Source organism: Callorhinus ursinus, unplaced genomic scaffold (assembly GCF_003265705.2).
Source record: "Callorhinus ursinus isolate GAN/ISIS: 27379988/994484 unplaced genomic scaffold, GSC_fseal_2.0 scaffold23, whole genome shotgun sequence".
Classification (NCBI taxonomy): domain Eukaryota; kingdom Metazoa; phylum Chordata; class Mammalia; order Carnivora; family Otariidae; genus Callorhinus; species Callorhinus ursinus.
This window is the reverse complement of record NW_027397085.1, coordinates 11,381,553-11,402,722: the sequence shown is the minus strand read 5'-3', so window position 1 is coordinate 11,402,722 and position 21,170 is coordinate 11,381,553. Positions and strand designations below refer to the sequence as shown.

Below are 21,170 nucleotides of genomic sequence, written 5' to 3'. Positions count from 1 at the left end.
AAAAAATAATTTTTTTCAACTATTTGTGCTGGAAACCCACAATTAGTATTTATATGAAAGAAAATACAGCTTTATCAATAACTCATTCTATATAAAAACATTAATTCAAACTGGATCATAAATGTGAAACTTTGAAATTTTTAAAGAAAAGAAAATCTTTGTGACCTTAAGTTGAACAAATATTTCTTATATTTGAGCACAAACCTTAAAAAAAAAAAAAAACTTGATAAAACAGAGTTAATCAAACTGGGAACTTAAAAAGATATTATTAAGAGAATAAAAAGATAAGTGTGCAAGAAAGAGGTTGCACAAACTGCACATTACCAAAAAAGGCCTGTCTTCAGGACAGGTCCCCTGTGGACTCCTAAAGGATAAGCTCTGAGGCCTTGGAATATTTTGCCTGATAGGAGTGTTTATATAGAGGTGCTGGGATGGCTCAGTCTGTAGAGCATGCAACTTTTGATCTTGGTGTTGTGAGTGCAAGCCACACTTGGCACCAGTTTGATTAGAGAGTTTATTCTAACTATGTGATTTATGGTGAATGCAATTTTGCTCTGGAGGGCTGGAGTGTGAATAGGCGGGGTCAGTCAAGGAGGTCCCTTATGCATAGTGACTGACTACTGATAAAAACTCTACACAGCAAGGCTCAGGTGAACTTCCCTATTTGAAAACACTTTACATGTTGTGCACTCAGTTGCAAGGAGAATTAAACAAATTTATCAACTCCACTGGGAACGGACTACTATAAGCTTAGCCTATGTGTGTTTTCCCTTGCTCATTTTAATCTGTGTTTCTTCACTGTAATAAACTGTAACCATGAGTACAATAGCAGAAGACTCCTGTGAGCCCATCAACGAAATGAGAGTGGTCTTAGGGAAAAACCAGACAACAGCTGACCTCGGAAGTGGGATTTTGCTATGACTCTGGCTCACCAAAACATAATGAAAACACTGTGTGGGGAAAAGAAGGATAATTGGGTAGAGAATGAAGAACCTGGTGCCTGATGTTTACCCAGTCAAAAAAGAGAGAAGACAACAGTTGCACCATGATCAATAATTACAGGCAGAAGTAGTCTGGGAATTTAGAAATGACAGAAAAAATTCTCAGACAGTTGGCTGACTGGATGCATAAGGAAATACTTATGATATTGTGAAAGAAACAAGCTAAATATTCAACCTCTTTGTTATTTTTATCTGAAATAGTTAAAATGAAAATGTTAAGGCCAATGCTGGTACTGCATCGTTTGGACTTCAGCCAGTTCAAACCAGAGTTACTAGGCTAAGGGCTGCTACCAAAGGGAAAATTACAGTGGATCATTATGTCATGTCATTTTTAATTCATGATATTGAAAATTTGGTGGCTCATTTCAATATAAAAAAGAACCTTTATCTTTCATTCTGCGAAAATTTTCACGTATTATTTATTGTTTCTTCCCTTGCATTTTTCAAAAATTTGGAACTTCTACTGGTTGTATTTTGTACTTCTGAGTTGATACTATAGTTCTACTATCTTCTGTTACTCCAATTTTCCTTTTTTTGCCATCCTTACTCTGTAGGAGATTTCCATGACTATAATTACCAACATTTTCGTGTTTATTTCAGGTATCATGTTTTTATTTAGAAAGGCTCTTATTCTCTGATTGGTCCTTTTTAAAATAACAGCTTCAATGAGATATATTTCACATACCATACAGTACGCATTGAAAGTGTATAATTCAATAATTTTTACGGTACTTGTAGAGTTGTGCAAAATCACAATCTGTTTTAGCACATTTTCATCATCCCAAAAGGAAACCTGTTAGCAGGTTTCCATTTAGCAGTCACTCATTATTTCCTCTCCAATCACCCAGCCTTAATCAATAAGCAACAACCTACTTTCTGTCTCTATGGATTTGCCTATTATGGACATTTCATATAAATGGAATAATATAATATGCAATCCTTTGTGACTGGCTTCTTTCATTTAGCATAATGTTTTCAAAATACACCTATATTATGGCATATTGGTACTTCATTATTTTAGACAATAATACATCACTGTATAGACACATCACAATTTATTTATCCATTCAACAGCTGATGAATATTTAGGTTGTTTACCATTTTTGGCCATTAAGAAAAATGTTGCTATGAACATTCATGTTTAAGTTTTTGTGTGGACACACACTTATTTTCATTTCTCTTGGGTATACAGCTGGGAGTGAAACTACTGGTTCAAATAGCAACTCTTTTATCTTCTGAAGAGCTACCAAACTGTTTTCCAAAGTGGCTGCACTATTTTACACTCCCACTAGCAGTTTATCAATGTTCTAATTTCTCCATATCTTCATCACTACTTGTTATTGTCTGTCTTTTTTATTATAGCCATGCTAGGGGGTATGAAGTAGTACTTTTATTAAGTTGGCATTCTGTTACTTTTAATGTTTTTTTTCAAAGATTGATTGATTGATTTGAGAGAGAGAGCACATGCATAAGCAGGGGGAGGGGCAAAGGGAGAGAGAGAGACTCTCAGGCCGACTCTCCTAATGAGTGAGGAGCCCAGCATGGGGCTAGATCTCATGACCCTGAGATCATGATAAGAGCTGAAATCAAGAGTCAGACACTTAACTGACTGAGCCACCTAGGAGCCTCTGTTATTTTTTAATCAAATTTTTTTTGTCTCTCTGAAGATAGTTTGTGGTTTTTTTTTTTAAAGATTTTATTTATTTATTTGACAGAGAGAGACACAGCAAGAGAGGGAACACAAGCAGAGGGAGCGGGAGAGGGAGAAGCAGGCTTCCTGCGGAGCAGGGAGCCCGATGCGGGGCTCAATCCCAGGACCCTGGGATCATGACCTGAGCCAAAGGCAGACGCTTAACGACTGAGTCACCCAGGCACCTCTGAAGATATTGTTTATTAAATTCTCTTTGTTCCATGAATTGTCTCTATTTCCTTAAGGTTCATCTTTATCAGTTATTGTGGGTTTCTGTCTTTCTATTTGGAGGCAGTCACAAACGCTAATGACCACTGGCTGGCCATTTATGTTTAAAACGCAAAAATACTAAAAACCCTGTTTATGAATGGGATGTTTTGATGTATACCAATCCTGCTTTTTCACTGAAACCCCATATATTAACACTTATAGATCTTTCTCTTAAGCCATTTAGATTTTCCAGAGAAGACTGTTTTATCTCCATTCTGAGGCTATTTTATAATAGACTATAAGACCTCTGGAGAAAGAGCAGGGAAAGGAGCTAGTACTTCCACCACACAGTATACAATATTAACTGGATCTTTCTGACCTTTGACCTGCATGCCAACCCTACTAAACACCCAACCTGGTATCTCTGGGTCCAGAGCCTCAACAGTTTAATCTCTCCATATCCTATACCTCCAGTTTCCAAGTATGGGGGTAAAAAGCTGCCTAATTAGAAGAGATAAAGCCTAACAGTCTACACTCTGCTGTTAAAGAAATCTTGTTTTTAGCTTCAGACTTGAACCTTGGATTTTGTAGTACCAGGTTCCTTCAAATCCCAAGACTTTTTTTCAACTCTGTAGGGCAGATGATATGTTTTCATCCCTATCTCTGTCTGTTGACACACAGATACTTATTTCTTTCCACGCATTACAACCTTGTTTACAATTCTTGTTTGACCTAATGGACTTACATGTTAAAAAAATATCTTTATTGATATGTAGGTTAAGTTTTGAGAAGAACAGATGTAAATTATGATCATTTAACTATGTTTAATGTTTTTGCTTGTATTATGAAGAGTTTAATCAACTGAAAATTAAATATAAGAATGAAGTTTACATTAAATACTAACAATAGTTCTGATATACAAATTGGTGAAATGAAATTCAAGTCATTTAAAAAATTCCATTCAATAAAACATAAAATGAAAATAAAAAAATTAATATGGCTTTAAAGTAGATTCATCCTACTTATCTCATGAATCCCAAACACTTCTATTTATAGGTTAATTAGGGTTACTACAGATTTATTAAGTGACTTACCTCTTCCTTTCCTAATGTTACAAGAACTTCTTCATTCAGTGGAATTACTGCAGAAACAAAACAAACCAAAATTATACATATATCCTTAGTTAAATCTCAAAAATAGGGGCGCCTGAGTGGCTCAGTTGTTAAGCGTCTGCCTTCAGCTCAGGTCATGATCCCAGGGTCCTGGGATAGAGCCCTGCATCAGGCTCCCTGCTCCGCGGGAAGCCTGCTTCTCCCTCTCCCACTCCCCCCGCTTCTGTTCCCTCACTCACTATCTCTCTCTCTCTGTCAAAATAAACAAATAAAATCTTTAAAAAAAAAAAATCTCAAAAATAAAGAATTTGATTTTGTGGGTTTTTTGGCCGGTTGGTTGGCTGGTTTTTTAAAGATTTTATTTATTAATTTGACAGACAGAGACACAGCGAGAGAGGGAACACAAGCAGGGGGAGTGGCAGAGGGAGAAGCAGGCTTCCTGCTGAGCAGGGAGCCTGATGCAGGGCTCAATCCCAGGACCCTGGGATCATGACCTGAGCTGAAGGCAGACACTTAACGACTGAGCCACCCAGGCACCCCTGATTTTGTGGTTTTTAAGATACCTCAATTTTCTTATTTAACATCTTTACATATATAATCAACTTATATATAATTTTAGACAAACATGACATTTATGCATTTTTGGATTTTGTGCCTTCTGTTTTGTTTTTCAATCTCTCAAAAATAAAATTAATAATCTATACTGTGTCCTTAAATATCTAATTATATGATCCTATGCATATGTACATGTACATCATCTGTACATATACATGCAAGAGTTATTCATTTGTTATTGTTGCTTTTACAAGAATGGAGTATCATATATATTATTCTTTTTTTTTTTAGATTTTATTTATTTATTTGACAGAGACAGACACAGCGAGAGAGGGAAAAGAAGCAGGGGTAGTGGGAGAGGGAGAAGCAGGCTTCCCGCAGAGCAGGGAGCCCGATGCGGGGCGTGATCCCAGGACCCTGGGATCATGACCTGAGCCTAAGGCAAATGCTTGATGACTGAGCCACCCAGGCGCCCCTACATTATTCTTATTTTTGCTCAGCAAAATCCCCATGTAAATCCTTTCTATTCATGTGGTGTAAGTCTAATTCATAATTTTAAATCACTTCAAATTATTCCACAGGGTAAATATATCATAGTGTATTGAGTGATATCAGTACTGACTGAACTTAACTTTGTACCTAATTTTTAGCCACAAAAAACAATGATGCAGTAAGCATTTTTTTAATTTATGTCTTTATGTACTAGTGCTTTCATTTCTTTGGGATAAATTGCCAGAAATGGAATTTCATAGAAGGAAATGTGTATTTTTAATTTTAATATAGGGTGCCAGATTCTTTTCTAAAAAATTTCTATTAGCAATAAGAAACAGCAAAATATATAAACTCTTCTAAAATTTTTGCCAGTTTATGAGTATAATGTTTCAGTTTAATTTTGTATAGCAAAATTAAATCCTTATACTTAGAAAAGTTCAACCTTTGTACTTTAAGCTTACCTTTCCTAATAAAGTACTATTTAAAATTTATCAAATAATATGCTACGGAAATTTTCTAATCTATCTACTATTCTAGAGGGTCTTCTGACAGGAAAGAACTTCCCACATGTGCTTCATAGGCCCCGTATCAGAACTGATTATTGGCATCCCCAGGATGGCTACCAAATCATTTCAACAAAGGCAATGAGAAGGATTCTAAGAGCATAAAGTTAATAATCTTCCTCCTGACCAGTGTGGTCACAAGTAGCAGTTCAGTATTGATTCATATAATCATTTCAACCCATACAATATAGCAGCTTCTAAGAACATAAAGATATTTTAAATCCTTTCAGTGTGGCAATCTATGGGACTGGCAACCTGAAGCAAAATGGGTATTTGGCATATGGGTCAGCCTGTGTGCTTGGTGTCACCAGTACAAAATGTGTATATAAGAGATGATGATAATAAGAAAAATAAAAACTGAAAATTCCCTGATACAAAGCATCAAAAAGAATAAAATACTTAGGAATAAATTTAACCTAGGAGGCAAAAGATTTATATGCTGAAAGAAATTACAGATAGCAACAAGTAGAAAAACATCCCATCTTCAAGGATTAGATGACTTAATATTATTAGACATCAATACTACCCAAAGTGACCAATAGCTTCAACGCAATCCCTATCAAAATTCCAAAAATATTTTTGTATAAAATAGAAAAACCCACCATAAAATTCACATGGAATCTCAAAGGACCCCAAAGAGCCAAAATAATCTTGAAAAAGAAGAAAAAAGTTGGCAGTCTCATATTTCCTAATTTCAAAATTTACTGCAAGGCTACAATAATCAAAAAAGTATTCTACTGGCAATAAAGACAGACATAAAGACCAACAGAAGAGAACAGAGAACCCAGAAATTAATCCTCACTATATGGTCAAATGATTTTTGACAGGGATGCCAAGACAACTCAATGGGGGAAAGAACAATTTTCTCAACAAATGGTAATGGGAAAACTAGATAATACACATGCAAAAGAATGAAGTTGGACCTTTAACTTTCAAGTTTGAAAATTTCTATTATTAATAAAAAACAGTCTTGAACAAAAGGTAAAACGTCTATTATAACTAGTGGATTGGTGATGAAGGCCTAGAGTAAACGTGTGGCAGCAAGGCTTCATAATTAATGACCGTCTGTATGTAATATATGAAAAAGGAAGAATCTAGAAGGACTCTTAAATTTATGGCTGATTAAACAGATTTCATTCAATGGATCAGAGAATGGAGATCAATTCATAAATCTGAGGCATGTGTAGAATATTTTGGAAAAAGGAGAGATATATATATAAGTATGACATTGCAGAAAGTCTGGCCTGGATACACAGATTTGGAAGTAGTCATGAAAACCGTGTCCTCCTGGGACGCCTGGGTGGCTCCGTCGGTTATGCGCCTGCCTTTGGCTCAGGTCATGATCCCAGGGTCCTGGGATTGAGTCCCACATCGGGCTCCTTGCTCAGTGGGGAGGCTGCTTTTCCCTCTGCCTGCCGCTCCCCCTGTGTTTTCTCATTCTCTCTCTCTGACAAATAAATAAATCTTTTAAAAAAAAAGAAAAAATTGTGCCCTCCTACCCACCCAAATTCATATTTTGAAGTTCTAATCCCCAGCACCTCAGAATGTGCATATATTTGGAACTGGGTCCTTAAAGATGTGATTAAGTTAAAATGAGGTCATTAGGATGGGCCCTACTCCATTATGACTGGTGACTTCTTACAAAGAGATCAGTAAATGGATGGGTGACTATGTGAAGACGAAGGGGGAAGATGGCAAGGTATAAGAGAGGCTTCTGAAGAAACCAACCTTGTGAACACCTTGATCGTGAACTTCTAGCCTCCAGAATTATGAAAAAATTAGTTTCTGTTGTTTAAGGAACCCCAGTCCATGGTACTTTATAGCAGCCTTAGCAAACTGATATAGAAGTTATTAATGCAGATATAATATATAAAAACAAAAGCAGAAAATATAATGCTAGAATAGCATATAGAGTAGGAAGCAAAAATTGCTGAGCACAGTCCTCTAGAGAACAGCAAATTTTGACAGCATAGTATGAGCAGCCTTTGAGAAGCTAAATATAATCCTGAGGAGGCAACAGGATATATAGTTTAATGCAAATTAAAGTAACAACTGTGTGTGTGTGTGTGTGTGTGTGTGTGTGTATATATATATATATATATATATATATACACACCTACGAGAAATACTAAAATTTTTTTAAAAACTACCACGTGATAGTGAAGGTGTGGAACAGTGATGGGGATGAATATAGTAAGAATTGAAGATCAAGAATGCAGATGAAATTGTCTAGACAGAGAATGAATAGAAGAATCCCAACACTTGGGATTAGAGAGCAATAAATCTACAAAGGAGACTAAAATGGGAACTGGGGAGAACTAAAGGAAAGGAGGCAACTGGGCAGGAGAAAAGAGAAAGGAAATGTTACGGGTGCCTGGGTGGCTCAGTTGTTAAGCGTCTGCCTTTGACTCAGGTCATGATCCCAGGGTCCTGGGATCGAGTCCCACATCATGCTCCCTGCTTGGCGGGAAACCTGCTTCTCCCTCTCTCACTCCCCCTGCTTGTGTTCCTGCTCTTGCTATCTCTCTCTCTGTCAAATAAATAAATAAAATATTTTTTTAAAAAAAGAAGAAAAGGAAGGGAAATGTTAAAAGAAAGAATTACAGTCCATATAAAATACCAAATACACACATATATATGGCACAGAAAAAGTAAGCTTTCATAATAGAAAAATATCTCCTAGCTGGGTATTTTAACTACAGATTTTTAAGCCATTTTCTATTTCTTGACAAAAGGCAAATATATAGCTGGACCCCACTGGACAAGTCAAGAGGCAACATACAATCTATGTAGTCCCTATGTAAATAAGTATCTAAAATAACTTTTCTCCTCTACTAGGTAAGTTTTTCCTTTCTTTTTTTTTAAAGATTTTATTTAATTGACAGAGAGAGAGAGAGAGAGAGAGACAGTGAGAGAGGGAACACAAGCAGGGGGAGTGGGAGATGGAGAAGCAGGCTTCCCGCTGAGCGGGGAGCCCGATGTGGGACTCGATCCCAGGACCCTGGGATCATGACCTGAGCTGAAGGCAGACGCTTAACAACTGAGCCACCCAGGCGCCCATTCTTTTCTTTTTTTTAAAGATTGTATTTATTTGAGAGAGAGAGAGAGCGCACAATCGGGAGGGTAAGAGGCAGAGGGAAGGGGAAAAGCAGACTCTCCTGCTGAGCCAGGGAGCTGATGCAGGGCTCCATCCCAGGACCCTGGGATCATGACCTGAGCCAAAGGAAGACCCTCAACCGACTGAGCCACCCAGGCGTCCTCCATTACGTAAGTTTCATTCATTAAGACACAATTTACCGTTTCTATTGAGCGGGTAAGACAGTGTCTATAAGGATCAAATGATGGATATAATAAGGTCTCCATAATTTAAGATTATTATAATGTCACATAAACATTCATCTATAATAATAAAATAAGCACAAAATAATATATATATAAATGAAAGAAAAATTTAGGCAATTCCAACAAGGCTAAATGGATCTTGTAATTCTTGTAATCATTAAATTAATTTGCCACTAATTTGTTTACAAAAATATAAATCTGAAAATAAGAACCTTACTTCCAGGACTTTCTTTCTGCCATTGATTGAGTTCAGCAGTCAAACATTTCGCTTGCATAATTAACAATGACAGCTATAAAAAAAAAAAGCAAGAGTATAAAACAAAGTCATTTTTTACAGAATATTCACAGATATTCATAGATGGAAGTGTAGACATTCTTAATATACTTTAACACAAGTTCCTAACACAAATAGCTAATATAATAGGCATCCAAAGAATAAAAAATTATCACTTCAAACAGAATTCTGCTTTCAACCATTATTATAGCTCATAAATTGCCTATTATACCAGTGATATAGTCTTAAAAAAATGATCAATTCTACTTTACCACTCAACCTAAAATAAAAGGACCTAAGTATATTTCTTTTATTCGCTAAATTAATATTACTTTAAAAATATAGGAGTATCTGGCTAGCTCAGTCAGTGGAGCATGTGACTCTTGATCTTGGGAATGTGAGTTCAAACACCACATTAGGTGTAAAGATTACTCAAAAATAAAATCTTTAAAAACATAAGATGTTATTTCTTGCCAACAGTTTTCAGACAAATTTGCTTTAGGGGAGCCTGGGTAGCTCTGTTAGTAGAGCATGAAACTCCTGATCTTGGGATCATGAGTTTGAACCCTACAGTGGGAGTACAGTTTACTTTAAAAGACAAATTTAGGGGCACCTGGGTGGCTCAGTCGTTAAGCATCTGTCTTCAGCTCAGGTCATGATCCCAGGGTCATGGGATCGAGCCCCGCAACAGGCTCCCTGCTCTGCGGGAAGCCTGCTTCTCCCTCTCCCACTCCTCCTGCTTGTGTTCCCTCTCTCACTGTGTCTCTCTGTGTCAGATAAATAAAATCTTTAAAAAAAAAAAGACAAATTTATTTTTAGGATATTCTTTTTTTCTCTATGCACTTTCAGAAAAATAGCAACTGCTTTTAGCTGGGTTGCTAGAAATAAATTTAAATACAAACATAGAGGGGCACCTGGCTGGCTCAGGCAGTAGAGCATGCACTCTTGATCTCGGGTTGTGAGTTCAAGCTCCACATTAAGCAGAGATTACTTAATTAAAACAAATTTTAAATACACATGTAGAGACAATTATAAAATGAGATTGCTTCCACAGGCTACTTATAAAAACCAATACACAACAGTTTAAGATGACATGTTTCTGATATTAAGTGGCTCCAACCATTGTAATTTTGATAATTACATATCTGTGATAAATCTGATGCCTGATTAGATTATTAAATTGAAGTCTATGTATGCTTAAAGTTAAATTTCAGAACATTTTTTATCACCTCTATATAATTCTTATTGGTAATCAGATTAAGAAATGCAATGGGTATTACTGAAATATTTACACTAAAAGAACAAGTACTGTCTTTTTAACCATTTTTTAAAAAGATTTTATTTATTTATTCATTTATTTATATTTATTTATTTGAGAGAGCGCACACGCACACAAACTGGAGAAGCAGAGGGAGAGAGACAAGCAGACTCCCAGCTGAGCACGGAGCCCGACGTGGGGCTCAATCCCACCATCCTGAGATCATGACCTGAACCGAAATCAAGAGTCAGATGCTTAATCAACTGAGCCACCCAGGTGCCCCTTAACCAATTTTTATGATACAGAGCAGGTGGTTCAGAGACCCTGCTCTGTATCAAAACACTATTGAATAGTCAAGAGGAAGAAAACCTAGTATATTTGAAAGCTTTATATAATTACATAAAAATTCATTTGCAGGTTTTAAAATTTTTACCAAAGGGAGTTTAACATTATTTTCTTATAATTTCTTATAAATATGTATCTAAAGTAGGCAAAACTATCATAATGATAAGGAATTGGTATCACTTTTCCTGCACATATTAGGTTGAAATGCATCAAATAACCAACATTCATTTTTTAACTTTAAAAAAAAAGCAATTTCATACAGTTCAACTTTGTACTATGTTGATGAAGTACAGCTCTTACCTTCTCAAAGCCCAGCTAAGGCAAACACTCAAATTATTTCTGACCTTGCCATAAAATTAAACAATACTTTCTAAAAAACAACAGCAATGTTTCTAAAGTGATTTATATGAAATTTGAGAATCCCTTCCATTTTCTAATTTAAAATATCTAACTTCTTTCTTTAAAAATGGATTGAGTTTTAACAGTGAAATTTTAAAGTTAATAAGTATGCAAAAAAGAGTAACCAAAGCAAGCCCGAGATCATTTAAAGGACTGCTTTCAAGGTTGGCCCTTCACTGGCATCTGGGAACTTGTATTTTGAGATGGTTCCCACCAAAACCTATTAAGAGTAGCTGATTGTGCCTTAACTGTTTTTGCAAAGAATATGACTTAAGCTTAACACCTGCTTTCCTTCTGAAAGTCTCGTATTTTGATAACTGCTACCCAGAGGGTGCCTATGTGACTAGCTCCCACAAAACACCTTGGTCATTGAATCTCTAATGAGGTTCCCTGGTAGAAAACATTTCACACTGTCACAAATCCTTCAGGGAATTAAGCACATATTATATGATTCTTTTTTTTTTTTAAGATTTTATTTATTTATTTGACAGAGAGAGACACAGCGAGAGAGGGAATACAAGCAGTGGGAGTGGGAGAGGGAGAAGCAGGCTTCCTGCAGAGCAGGGAGCCCGATGCAGGGCTCGATCCCAGGACCTGGAATCATGACCTGAGCCGAAGGCAGACGCCTAACGACTGAGCCACCCAGGCGCCCCATATTATATGATTCTGATAAGAGAAGACTCCTGAAAGCTTGTGTCTGGTATCCTGTGGACTTTACCCCATGGTCCTTTTCCCTTTGCTGATTTTAGTCTGCATCCTTTTAATGTAATATATCTTAGCCATGAATATAACTATACACTAAGCCTTGTGAGTCCTCTTGTGAGTTACTGTGAGTCTTGTGAATTACTCCTGAGAGTAATCCTGGGGACTCTCAACACAATAGGAAAAGATATTTTGTGGATCCCTTAGACAATGTTCTTATTGACTATCTCAAGATAGATTCTTTACAACTATATAAGCACTTCCACCAAAGCCAGTTGTTTGTTTGGCTCATTGCATGACAATCATTCAGGAAATGTAGTGGCCCAGTCCCTAGTGATTCTTTTTTTTGGGGGGGGGAGGATTTAATAAATGTACTCCTTAAATTACTATTTATAGCACCTAGTATTCCTTTTTTTAAATTATGCAGTTATTTTATTTTATTATTTTTTCTACTTTGAGATTATTTTTTTTATTTAAATTCAATTAACATATATTATTGGTTACAGAGGTACAGGTCAGTGACTCATCAGTCTTCTATAATACCCAGTGCGCATTACATCATGTGCCCTCCTTAATGTCCATCACCCAATTACCCCATCCCCCCACCCTACCCCTACCAGCAACCCTCAGTTTGTTTCCTATGATTAAGAGTCTCTTATGGTTTGTCTCCCTCTCTGATTTCGTCGTTTTATTTTTTTTCTCTCTTCCCCTATGATCCTCTGTTGTGTTTCTTAAATTCCACATATGAGTGAGATCCTATGATAATTGTCTTTCTCTGATTGACTTATTTTGCTTAGCATAACACCCTCTAGTTCCATCCACGTCATTGCAAATGGCAAAATTTCATTTTTTTTTTGATGGTTGAGTATTCCACTGTGTGTGTGTGTGTGTGTGCGTGTGTGTGTGTGTGTGTGTGTATATATATATATATATATGGTATATATATACATATACCATGTCTTCTTTACCCATTCATCTGTCAATGGACATCTAGGCTCTTTCCATAGTTTGGCTATTGTGGACATTGCTGCTATAAACATTGGCATGCAGGTGCCCCTTCAGATCACTACATTTGTATCTTTGGGGTAAATACACAGTAGTGCCATTGCTGGGACATAAGGTAGCTCTATTTTCAACCTTTTGAGGAAACTCCATACATGTCTTCCAAAGTGGCTGCATCAGCTTGCTAGTGACTCTGATTCAGTAGGTCTGTTTCTACAATATGAAAACCACATTTCCCAAGAAAACCAGATGACAGTTTATTTACTATATAATGCTGTTTCAAATACAATATTCAGTTTTACCCGGTACAAGAGAACTCTATATTTATTGATAGATGCAAATTTTTTTAAAAGATGGCTTAATTCTTTATCAGTAATTTTTAAAGATCTGATGTAATAGGTACTACCAAAAGTGACTAGTTTTTCCCCTTCTTTTTCTCTCTCTCTCATTCTCATTTTTATTCAGTATTGTTAAGCTCATAGATTTTCATTTTTTCATAATTGTTATAACCAATCAAGGCCATTATTCCTTTTCATGCTCAAATGATATAAAATTTGTGTCTTTTTGAAGCAGTGCCTCAATCTTTATTTTTCATAACCAACATTTTTTTCAAAATAGACAGTTTTACACTGAATAGCACAAAAGTAAACTTAAATTACCAATAGTTTACATGTAAGCTTGATTCCAGTCTTAATGAAAAGAAGTAGAATAAAAACCAAAATCCCTCAGGAAAGCTTCTGTACTATATCCCACTCCATGAACTGATGACTGCTGGCTCTGCTTCACTTGTCTGCTGCTCTCCATGTAACAGGCCATGAAGCACACGAACCCGCAACTGCAGCTTGCTGGCAGCAGACACAAGCATACACCTTCCTCACCTGCTGCCCTTGTAACAAACTGAACCAGTTTTTAAATGTAAACCTCATGATTTGGAACTCAGGAGTACTTCAATTGGTTCTTATATCTTCTGACATGCTAATACCAGTTTTAGAGAACTTTCTTTAGAATCATTCATATATTTGACTTTGTTCTTAAAATTAACACTAAAACATTTTTAATTTTTCATATAGTCAAATATATCTAGTTTTCTTTTATAATATCTAGGTTTCTACTATTAGTCAAGAAGTTTGTCCTATCCCTAAACTGCACAAATAGTCTAACTTTTCTTGTAAGATTTTTATGGCAATCCATCCAGAATATACGTTTATATAATGAAAGACAGAGGTCCAATTTTATTTTCTCCCACATGGATAACTAGTTGTACCACTATCATTTATTAACTAATTCATCCTTTTCTCACAAACTGGAACTACCATCTTTGTCATATTTTAAAAAATTTTTAATCTGTTGCACTGATCCATTGGTATATTCTTAAGCCAATTCCACAGGTCCTTGATTATTAAAGTGGATATCTTAATCCTTTATTTAAACATACAGTAAAATAAGTTAAGGTTCCACACATATAGTAAAAAAAAAACTGGCTACTATACCTAAGACAAAGTAGGACAGTATGTGTTCAAATTTTTAACAAGGTATCTTAATTGCAGTTTTTCACTCAACAGTTAAACATGTTTAACTGTTAAAAGATAGAGAAAATATTTATAATAGTTTATTCAAAGAAGTATTTAGAATACTTCTCTTAAATCAGGAAGAGTAGAGACTTTTCCAAGTGATTAAGCATACAGGTAACAACAAAGCTACTATGTGGGTTTAATACAGATGAATAATATTCTTATCCAAAACAAAATGAATTAAATTTATCTATTTTTAGGAAGAAAAAAAAAGGATTCATACCTGAGCATTTGAATCAGTGAGTGTCTCAGTTCCAACAAGTGATAATTTTTTCTGACACTTGATTTAAAAAGTAATAAAAACAAAACAAAAAGCAAAACAAAACAAAAAAAGTAAATAAGTCACACACTATAAGCTTTTATATATAACAGACAATTCCCTTTCCATGTAATATTCCTTTAAAATAATAAATACAAATAACTGATGTAAAAGAAGAGTTTATATTCCTCACTTTCTAAGCAAGAAGATCAGGAAGGCTCCCAAACAGGTCCTGAGGTGAACACACCAAAAGTAGAAGGGGATACTAGATTCTATATAGAACAAAAAAATGAGCATACGAAATAAAGAAAGAGAAAATATAAACTAATAGCTAGGGTGAATTAGAAGCTAGATAATGGAAAAATAGGAAATAAGAGAATAAGAAGGAAAGCACTATAGAAAAATAACAAAAGAGGTAAAAAGATAGTTAAGATCATAAGAAAATAAAGCCTTCAGGAGACATTGTTTCTATTCCATTTTAAAAAACCCACAACCACACAATGAATCATGGAACACTACATCAAAAACTAATGATGTAATGTATGGTGATTAACATAACAATAAAAAAATTATTTAAAAAAAACCCCACAACCATTAATAGTGATTACATCTGACTGAAAATATGGGTAATTTAAATTTTACTTGTGTGTTTACTTCTGGTAGCAGTTATCTTTTTACAAAAAAAATAATAATTTTTTTTAAAGATTTATTTATTTGAGAGAGAGCAGGGGCAGGGAGAGGGGCAGAAGGAGAGGGGAGAAAGAATCCCAAGCAGACTCCATGCTGAGCTCGGAACCCAACATGGGGCTTGATTCTGGGACCCTGAGATCACCACCTGAACCAAAACCAAGAGTTGGATGCTTAACCGACTACACAACCTAGGTGCCCCCCAAAATTGGTTATTTTTAAATTCCAACTTCTATACTGAAAAAAATACCAAAATGAAAAAAACAATTATATAATCTTGAAAATACACTAATCATACAGAGTACCAAGGATTTATATTAAAAAATAATTTTAGGGGCACCTGGGTGGCTCAGTCAGTTGAGCATCTGTCTTTGGCCCAGGTAATGATCTCAGGGTCCTGGGATAGAGCCCCACATTGGGCTCCCTACTGAGTGGGAAGCCTGTTTCTCCCTCTCTCTCTGCCCCTCCCTGCAGTTTGTGCGCTCTCTCTCTCTCAAGTAAATAAATAAAATCTTAAAAAAAAATTTTTTTTTAAAGAAAAAAAGAAAACCAATAACCTGCCCTAATCTCAAATTTTACTGCAAAGAATGGGATGCAAAGTCTGGGGCCTGTATCATATACTATGCTATTTTAAGTACAAAAAACTTTTACCAGCATACTGTAGTTTACCAGAAGTGATTCTATCTCACTAATTCAGAAAATGTACATAAATTTCAAAGACAACATTTTCTAAATTAATTCATATTTTCACTCAAACTCCATAATTATGTGTTCCCTCCATTATTCTCCATCTTAGGAAACGAACCTCACCAAGGTTGGCCCAAACGAGAAACCTGAAAATATCCATAATTTTCCTCCATTTCACAACAATTAAGTTCCAAATCCTTTTTGGTCCTCCTTAGTATCTCTTAAATCCTACTATTTGCAATGACAGGATTTAGCCCTACAGTACTTTTTTTTTTTTTTTAAGATTTTATTTATTTATTTGACAGAGAGAGACACAGTGAGAGAGGGAACACAAGCAGGGGGAGTGGGAGAGGGAGAAGCAGGCTTTCCACTGAGCAGAGAGCCCAATGTAGGGCTCAATCCCAGGACCCTGAGATCATGACCTGAGCCGAAGGCAGACGCTTAACTTACTGAGCCACCCAGGTGCCCCCTTACAGTACTTCTTACCAGAACTAGTACTAGAGCCTCCTAAATGCTCTACCTGTAGTCTGTCTTCTATATTTCATTTTCTTCAAAACTACCAAGTAATTTTCCCAAACTGCATCTCATGTCACTTCATGTTTATAATCTTTTAATGGCTTGCCATACTATAAACTTGACAAAATCCTCAATGTTCTTGCTCCTAATTAACTTTCCAGCCTTACTCCACAGGTCCTTCTTCTAATTTACTAAGTCATAATATTCTACCTAGAGTTCTCTAAACTCTCCCAATGTTTATATATTTTGTTCCTTCTGCTTTGTGTAACTCTCCTACTTTCAGAGGGTACTTCCTATTTATTCTTTAGAAATGAATTCAGTTATTACTTGCTTTTTATTTTTTTTTAGAGGTGGGGGAGGGGCTGAAGGAGAGGGAGAGAGAGAATCTTAAGCAGGCTCCACACCCAGCAGAGCCCGATGTGGGGCCCGATCTCAGAACCCTGAGATCATGACCCAAGCCAAAAGCAAGAGTCGGACACTTAACCGACTGAGCCACCCTAGGTGCCCCTAGTTATTACTGTTTTTAGAAAGCTATACTTGACCCTTTCAATCTAGGTTTACTATTCATCCTAAGTTGTCTTTGCATTTCTACCACAGTATTTCTAATACAATGGCTACTGCTTCTAATAGATGATAACCTCCTATGGCAGGGATAGCCATAATTTTTTCTCTTTCTATAGCTCATCTGGCATAAAGAATCTTGAATAAATGCTTATAGGTCTAAAAGCCATACAAATATTTATTGTATAATATATTCTATAGCTCATCTGGCATAAAGAATCTTGAATAAATGCTTATAGGTCTAAAAGCCATACAAATATTTATTGTATAATATAATGGCTTCCAGGAACCAGCATAATTATTTTCCATAAGTCTATTATTGAAATGGAATTAAATCTTATAGTAATTAATATATATATCACTTTTACCTCTTGGTACTTACTTCTTCCATATCTTTCCACATTTCTTCACATTCTTTAATAAGTTCTTCTTCAGCATTTGTAACATCTTCCATATCTGTAGTACTGTCTGGATCTAGATCTTGCTGATTCACTGACATGTGCCTTGTAATAATTAGCCTTATAAGAAAAACTGAAGTAAAAAACATTTATTCACTTAACAATATCTGTTGAACACCTATCACCTGCCAGATACTCATCTAGGAACTATACATGTGAACATGAACAAAATGGGCAAAAATCTCTATCATGTATCAAATAATTTATACATGGAAATAATAACTTTTTAAAAATATTTATTTATTTGAGAGAGACAGAGAGAGAGCAAGAGAGAGAGCACATGCTAGCAGGGGGAGGGGCAGAGGAAGAGGGAGAGAGAGAATCCTCAAGCAGACTCCCCACTGAGCGAGGAGACCAAATGGGGCTCCATCTCAGGACCCTGAGATCATGAGCTAAGCCGAAATCAAGAGTGGGACGCTTAACCAAGTGAGCCATCCAGGCACCCCAATATAAGTGGAAATAATAATAATTTTATGGAGGAAAGCAAGACAGGGAAGAAAACAGGAAGTGCTTAGGCAGAGGTAATGTAATTTTACACATAATGTGGTCATTTAAGGTCATTGAGAAGCTGACAACTGAGCAAAAACATGAAGGAGATAAGGAAGTGAAACAGGGGGCACCTGGGTGGCTCAGTCGGTTGAGCGACTGCCTTCGGCTCAGGTCATGATCCTGCAGTCCCAGGATCGAGTCCCACATCGGGGTCCCTGCTCGGCGGGGAGTCTGCTTCTCCCTCTGACCCTCTTCCCTCTCGTGCTCTCTCTCTCTCTCATAAATCAATAAATAAATCTTTAAAAAAAAAAGGAAGTGAGACAGGGATATTTAGAGTAAGAGGTTCCAGTCAGGGAACTGCCAATGCAAAGACCCTAGGGCAGGAAATATGACTGCCATGTCCTAGAGCAGTAAAGCAGCCAGTGTGACTGGAGGAAATTAAGGCAGAGAACACAAGATGGGGTCAGAGAGATTACAGGGATGAAATCATGTGGGCTTTGTAGGCCATTTTAAGGACTTAAGCTGAGATGATAAACAATTAGAGGGTTTTCAAGAAGAGATTGACATAATTTGAATTATATTTTAACAGTACAACTCTGGTTAACAATAGCCAGTAAGGTAAGAAGCAGAAAAACCAGTTAGAAAGCTATTGCAATGATCCAAGAAATTTTTTATTATTAAAAAAGTTTAGGCCTAAGCAATTGGAAAGATGGAGCTGCCAGCTGATTACTGATATGAAGAAGTCAGTGGAGGAAACAGATTCAGCAAGATATGGGGGAGTGATAATTAAGAATTCAATTTCAAACTTGCTAAATTTAAGGTGTCTATTAGTACAGATGCTGATTAAGCAACTAAATGTACAGTATGGAGTTCAAGGGGCAGTTTCAAGCTAGAATTTGAGTCATCACCATATAAGATATTTAAAGCCATGAGACTGGGTGAGATCACAAAAGCAAGAGTGTACAGGCAGAAATGACAAAAGAGTTCCAGACCTGGAGAGAATGAGGAAGAACCACCAAAAGAGTCTAAAAAGCACCAATAAGGTAAGAGGAAAATTAAGAGTATGAAATCCTGAAATTCAAAATACAAAAGTATTAAAGGAAGGAGTGATGAATTTTCAAATTATCAAATGCAAGAAAGGTCAAATAAGATAAAAACAGAATTGACAATTTATTTAGCAACATGGGTAGAGGACTGTATTTTCCATAAACAGTCACAGCAATATTTCAGGTTATCATTCCCTATTCAGAGGCAGTCTATTTATCTTCCCCATGAACCTGACTATGACTTTCTGTCTTTATGAATAGAAGTCACTATGGAAGTGACTTCCAAGACCAAGTCATAAAAGGCAATACCAGTAATACCTCTGTCTCAGAACACTATCTCTTACAAAGCTATCCTAACACTATCCTACCATGCTGTGAGGAAGCCCAAACTGGCACAAATGAAGAGACCAATGGTGAAGCCCTCACAGAAAGGAACCAAGGTTCCCAGCCAAAAGCTAGCATGAACCATTAGACATGAACATGGACATTCTCATGATTCAGCCCTCAGACTTTTGAGTCTTCTAGACAAGGGCCTAGACATTGTGGAACAGAGACAAGCTGTCCTGCTGCATCCTGTCATGAATTCTTGACGCAAAGAATTGCTGAGCATAGTAAATGGTTGTTTAACACCTCTAAGTCTTAGGATAATTTGTCACAATAATTTCAGTGGAATAAATACACAGAACTGGAGGCCTTCGTAAGAGTAGTTTCAATAGAGAGGTGCCCGGGTGGCTCACCCGGTTGAGCATCTGACCCTTGATTTCAGCTCAGGTCATGATCTCAGGGTTGTGAGATCAAACCCCACATGGGGCTCCATGCTCAGTGGGGAGTCCGTGTGAGATTCTCTCTCTGCCTCTCCCCGCTGCTCATTCACATGCACTCTCTCTCTCTCTAAAATAAATAAACAAATCTTCGGGGTAAAAGAAAGGAGAAAATAGAGCATCTTTAACAACACAGAAGGAAATACTGTAGGAGTTGCAGGAGAGAAAGAAGAATGGGACTTAATACACATGTAGAGAGGTTGATTTAAGAATGAAGTATATATAGTTTATTTTAATGGAAGGGTAGGCAGAATATTAGGGGCATAGATGCAGGTACATTAGTAGATGTGTTGATAGGATCTTATGGCAGTTCTATTTGGACTGCTTCTCTTTTCTTAGGGAAATGGTAACTAAGGTCATCAGCTGTGAATGCAAATGGGGAAAAGCACTGAAGATTTAAGAAACACATTAAGAAATGTATAAAAGAGATATATAAGAGAATGGGATAGGGTAAAATAGTAGAATAACTGGATAGCATTAAATGCCCACTTGAGATTATTAGTTATCAATTTAAAGTGAAACTAAAACATGGTTATATGTTTTCTTTTATAATGTAGCAGCACAAAAAAAAAAATGTAGGAGCACAGGTGCAGACAAAGACAAAGCGAGAGAATGACAGTCTTTCAGGTATGACCACAGGAATGAGTAACTACTCTAAGATGGAGAATATAATCAATAGAGGAAAAGAGGTCAAGAAAAAGAGAAGCCATAGATGGATATTAAAATCACCATGAAGTATGACAGTAGTGCTGCAGAGGATTGCAGTGAGCAAGAAGCTAAAAATCTTCAAGAAATGAAGGAGCATTATATAATCTTGCTAGATAACCACTGCAAGGAGTGGTAGGTGGTGGAGCCTGATGGCATGAAATTCAAAGGTGGGACAATTTTAAGGAAGTAGACAGAAGAAAAAAGAATAATCAAGATGTCTACCCCACAATACCAAATACAAATCAGAATAACCCACTCCCCCGAAATACTAATTTTATGGAACTTAAGTTTTATATTGTTTAATCAAACTTATCAACAGAGAGGTTTTAAAGAAACTTAGGGAGATACATCATGTTCAGAGATTGAAGAACTCAATACTGTGAAGATGTTAATTCCCCCAAGTTGATCTATTAAATCTTAAT

At 36.3% G+C, this 21,170-nt stretch overlaps 1 protein-coding gene across 4 annotated transcripts in view; it reads right to left on the bottom strand.

Annotated features, from left to right (window-relative positions):
* The window catches only part of CENPK (centromere protein K), a 63,407-nt gene that overhangs the window by 37,815 nt on the left and 4,422 nt on the right, over positions 1-21,170 (bottom strand). For 3 of the 4 annotated variants that reach the window (XM_025892784.2, XM_073905416.1, XM_025892782.2), the window contains exons 3-6: positions 17,609-17,757; positions 14,740-14,796; positions 9,183-9,255; positions 3,996-4,042 (exon numbers count right to left, since the gene is read on the bottom strand). In XM_025892784.2, coding sequence (XP_025748569.1) covers positions 3,996-4,042; positions 9,183-9,255; positions 14,740-14,796; positions 17,609-17,725 — 294 coding nt within the window. In that variant the 5' untranslated portion in view covers positions 17,726-17,757. The remainder of the gene's footprint in view (positions 1-3,995; positions 4,043-9,182; positions 9,256-14,739; positions 14,797-17,608; positions 17,758-21,170) is intronic. The other variant, XM_073905415.1, reaches the window with a different exon arrangement.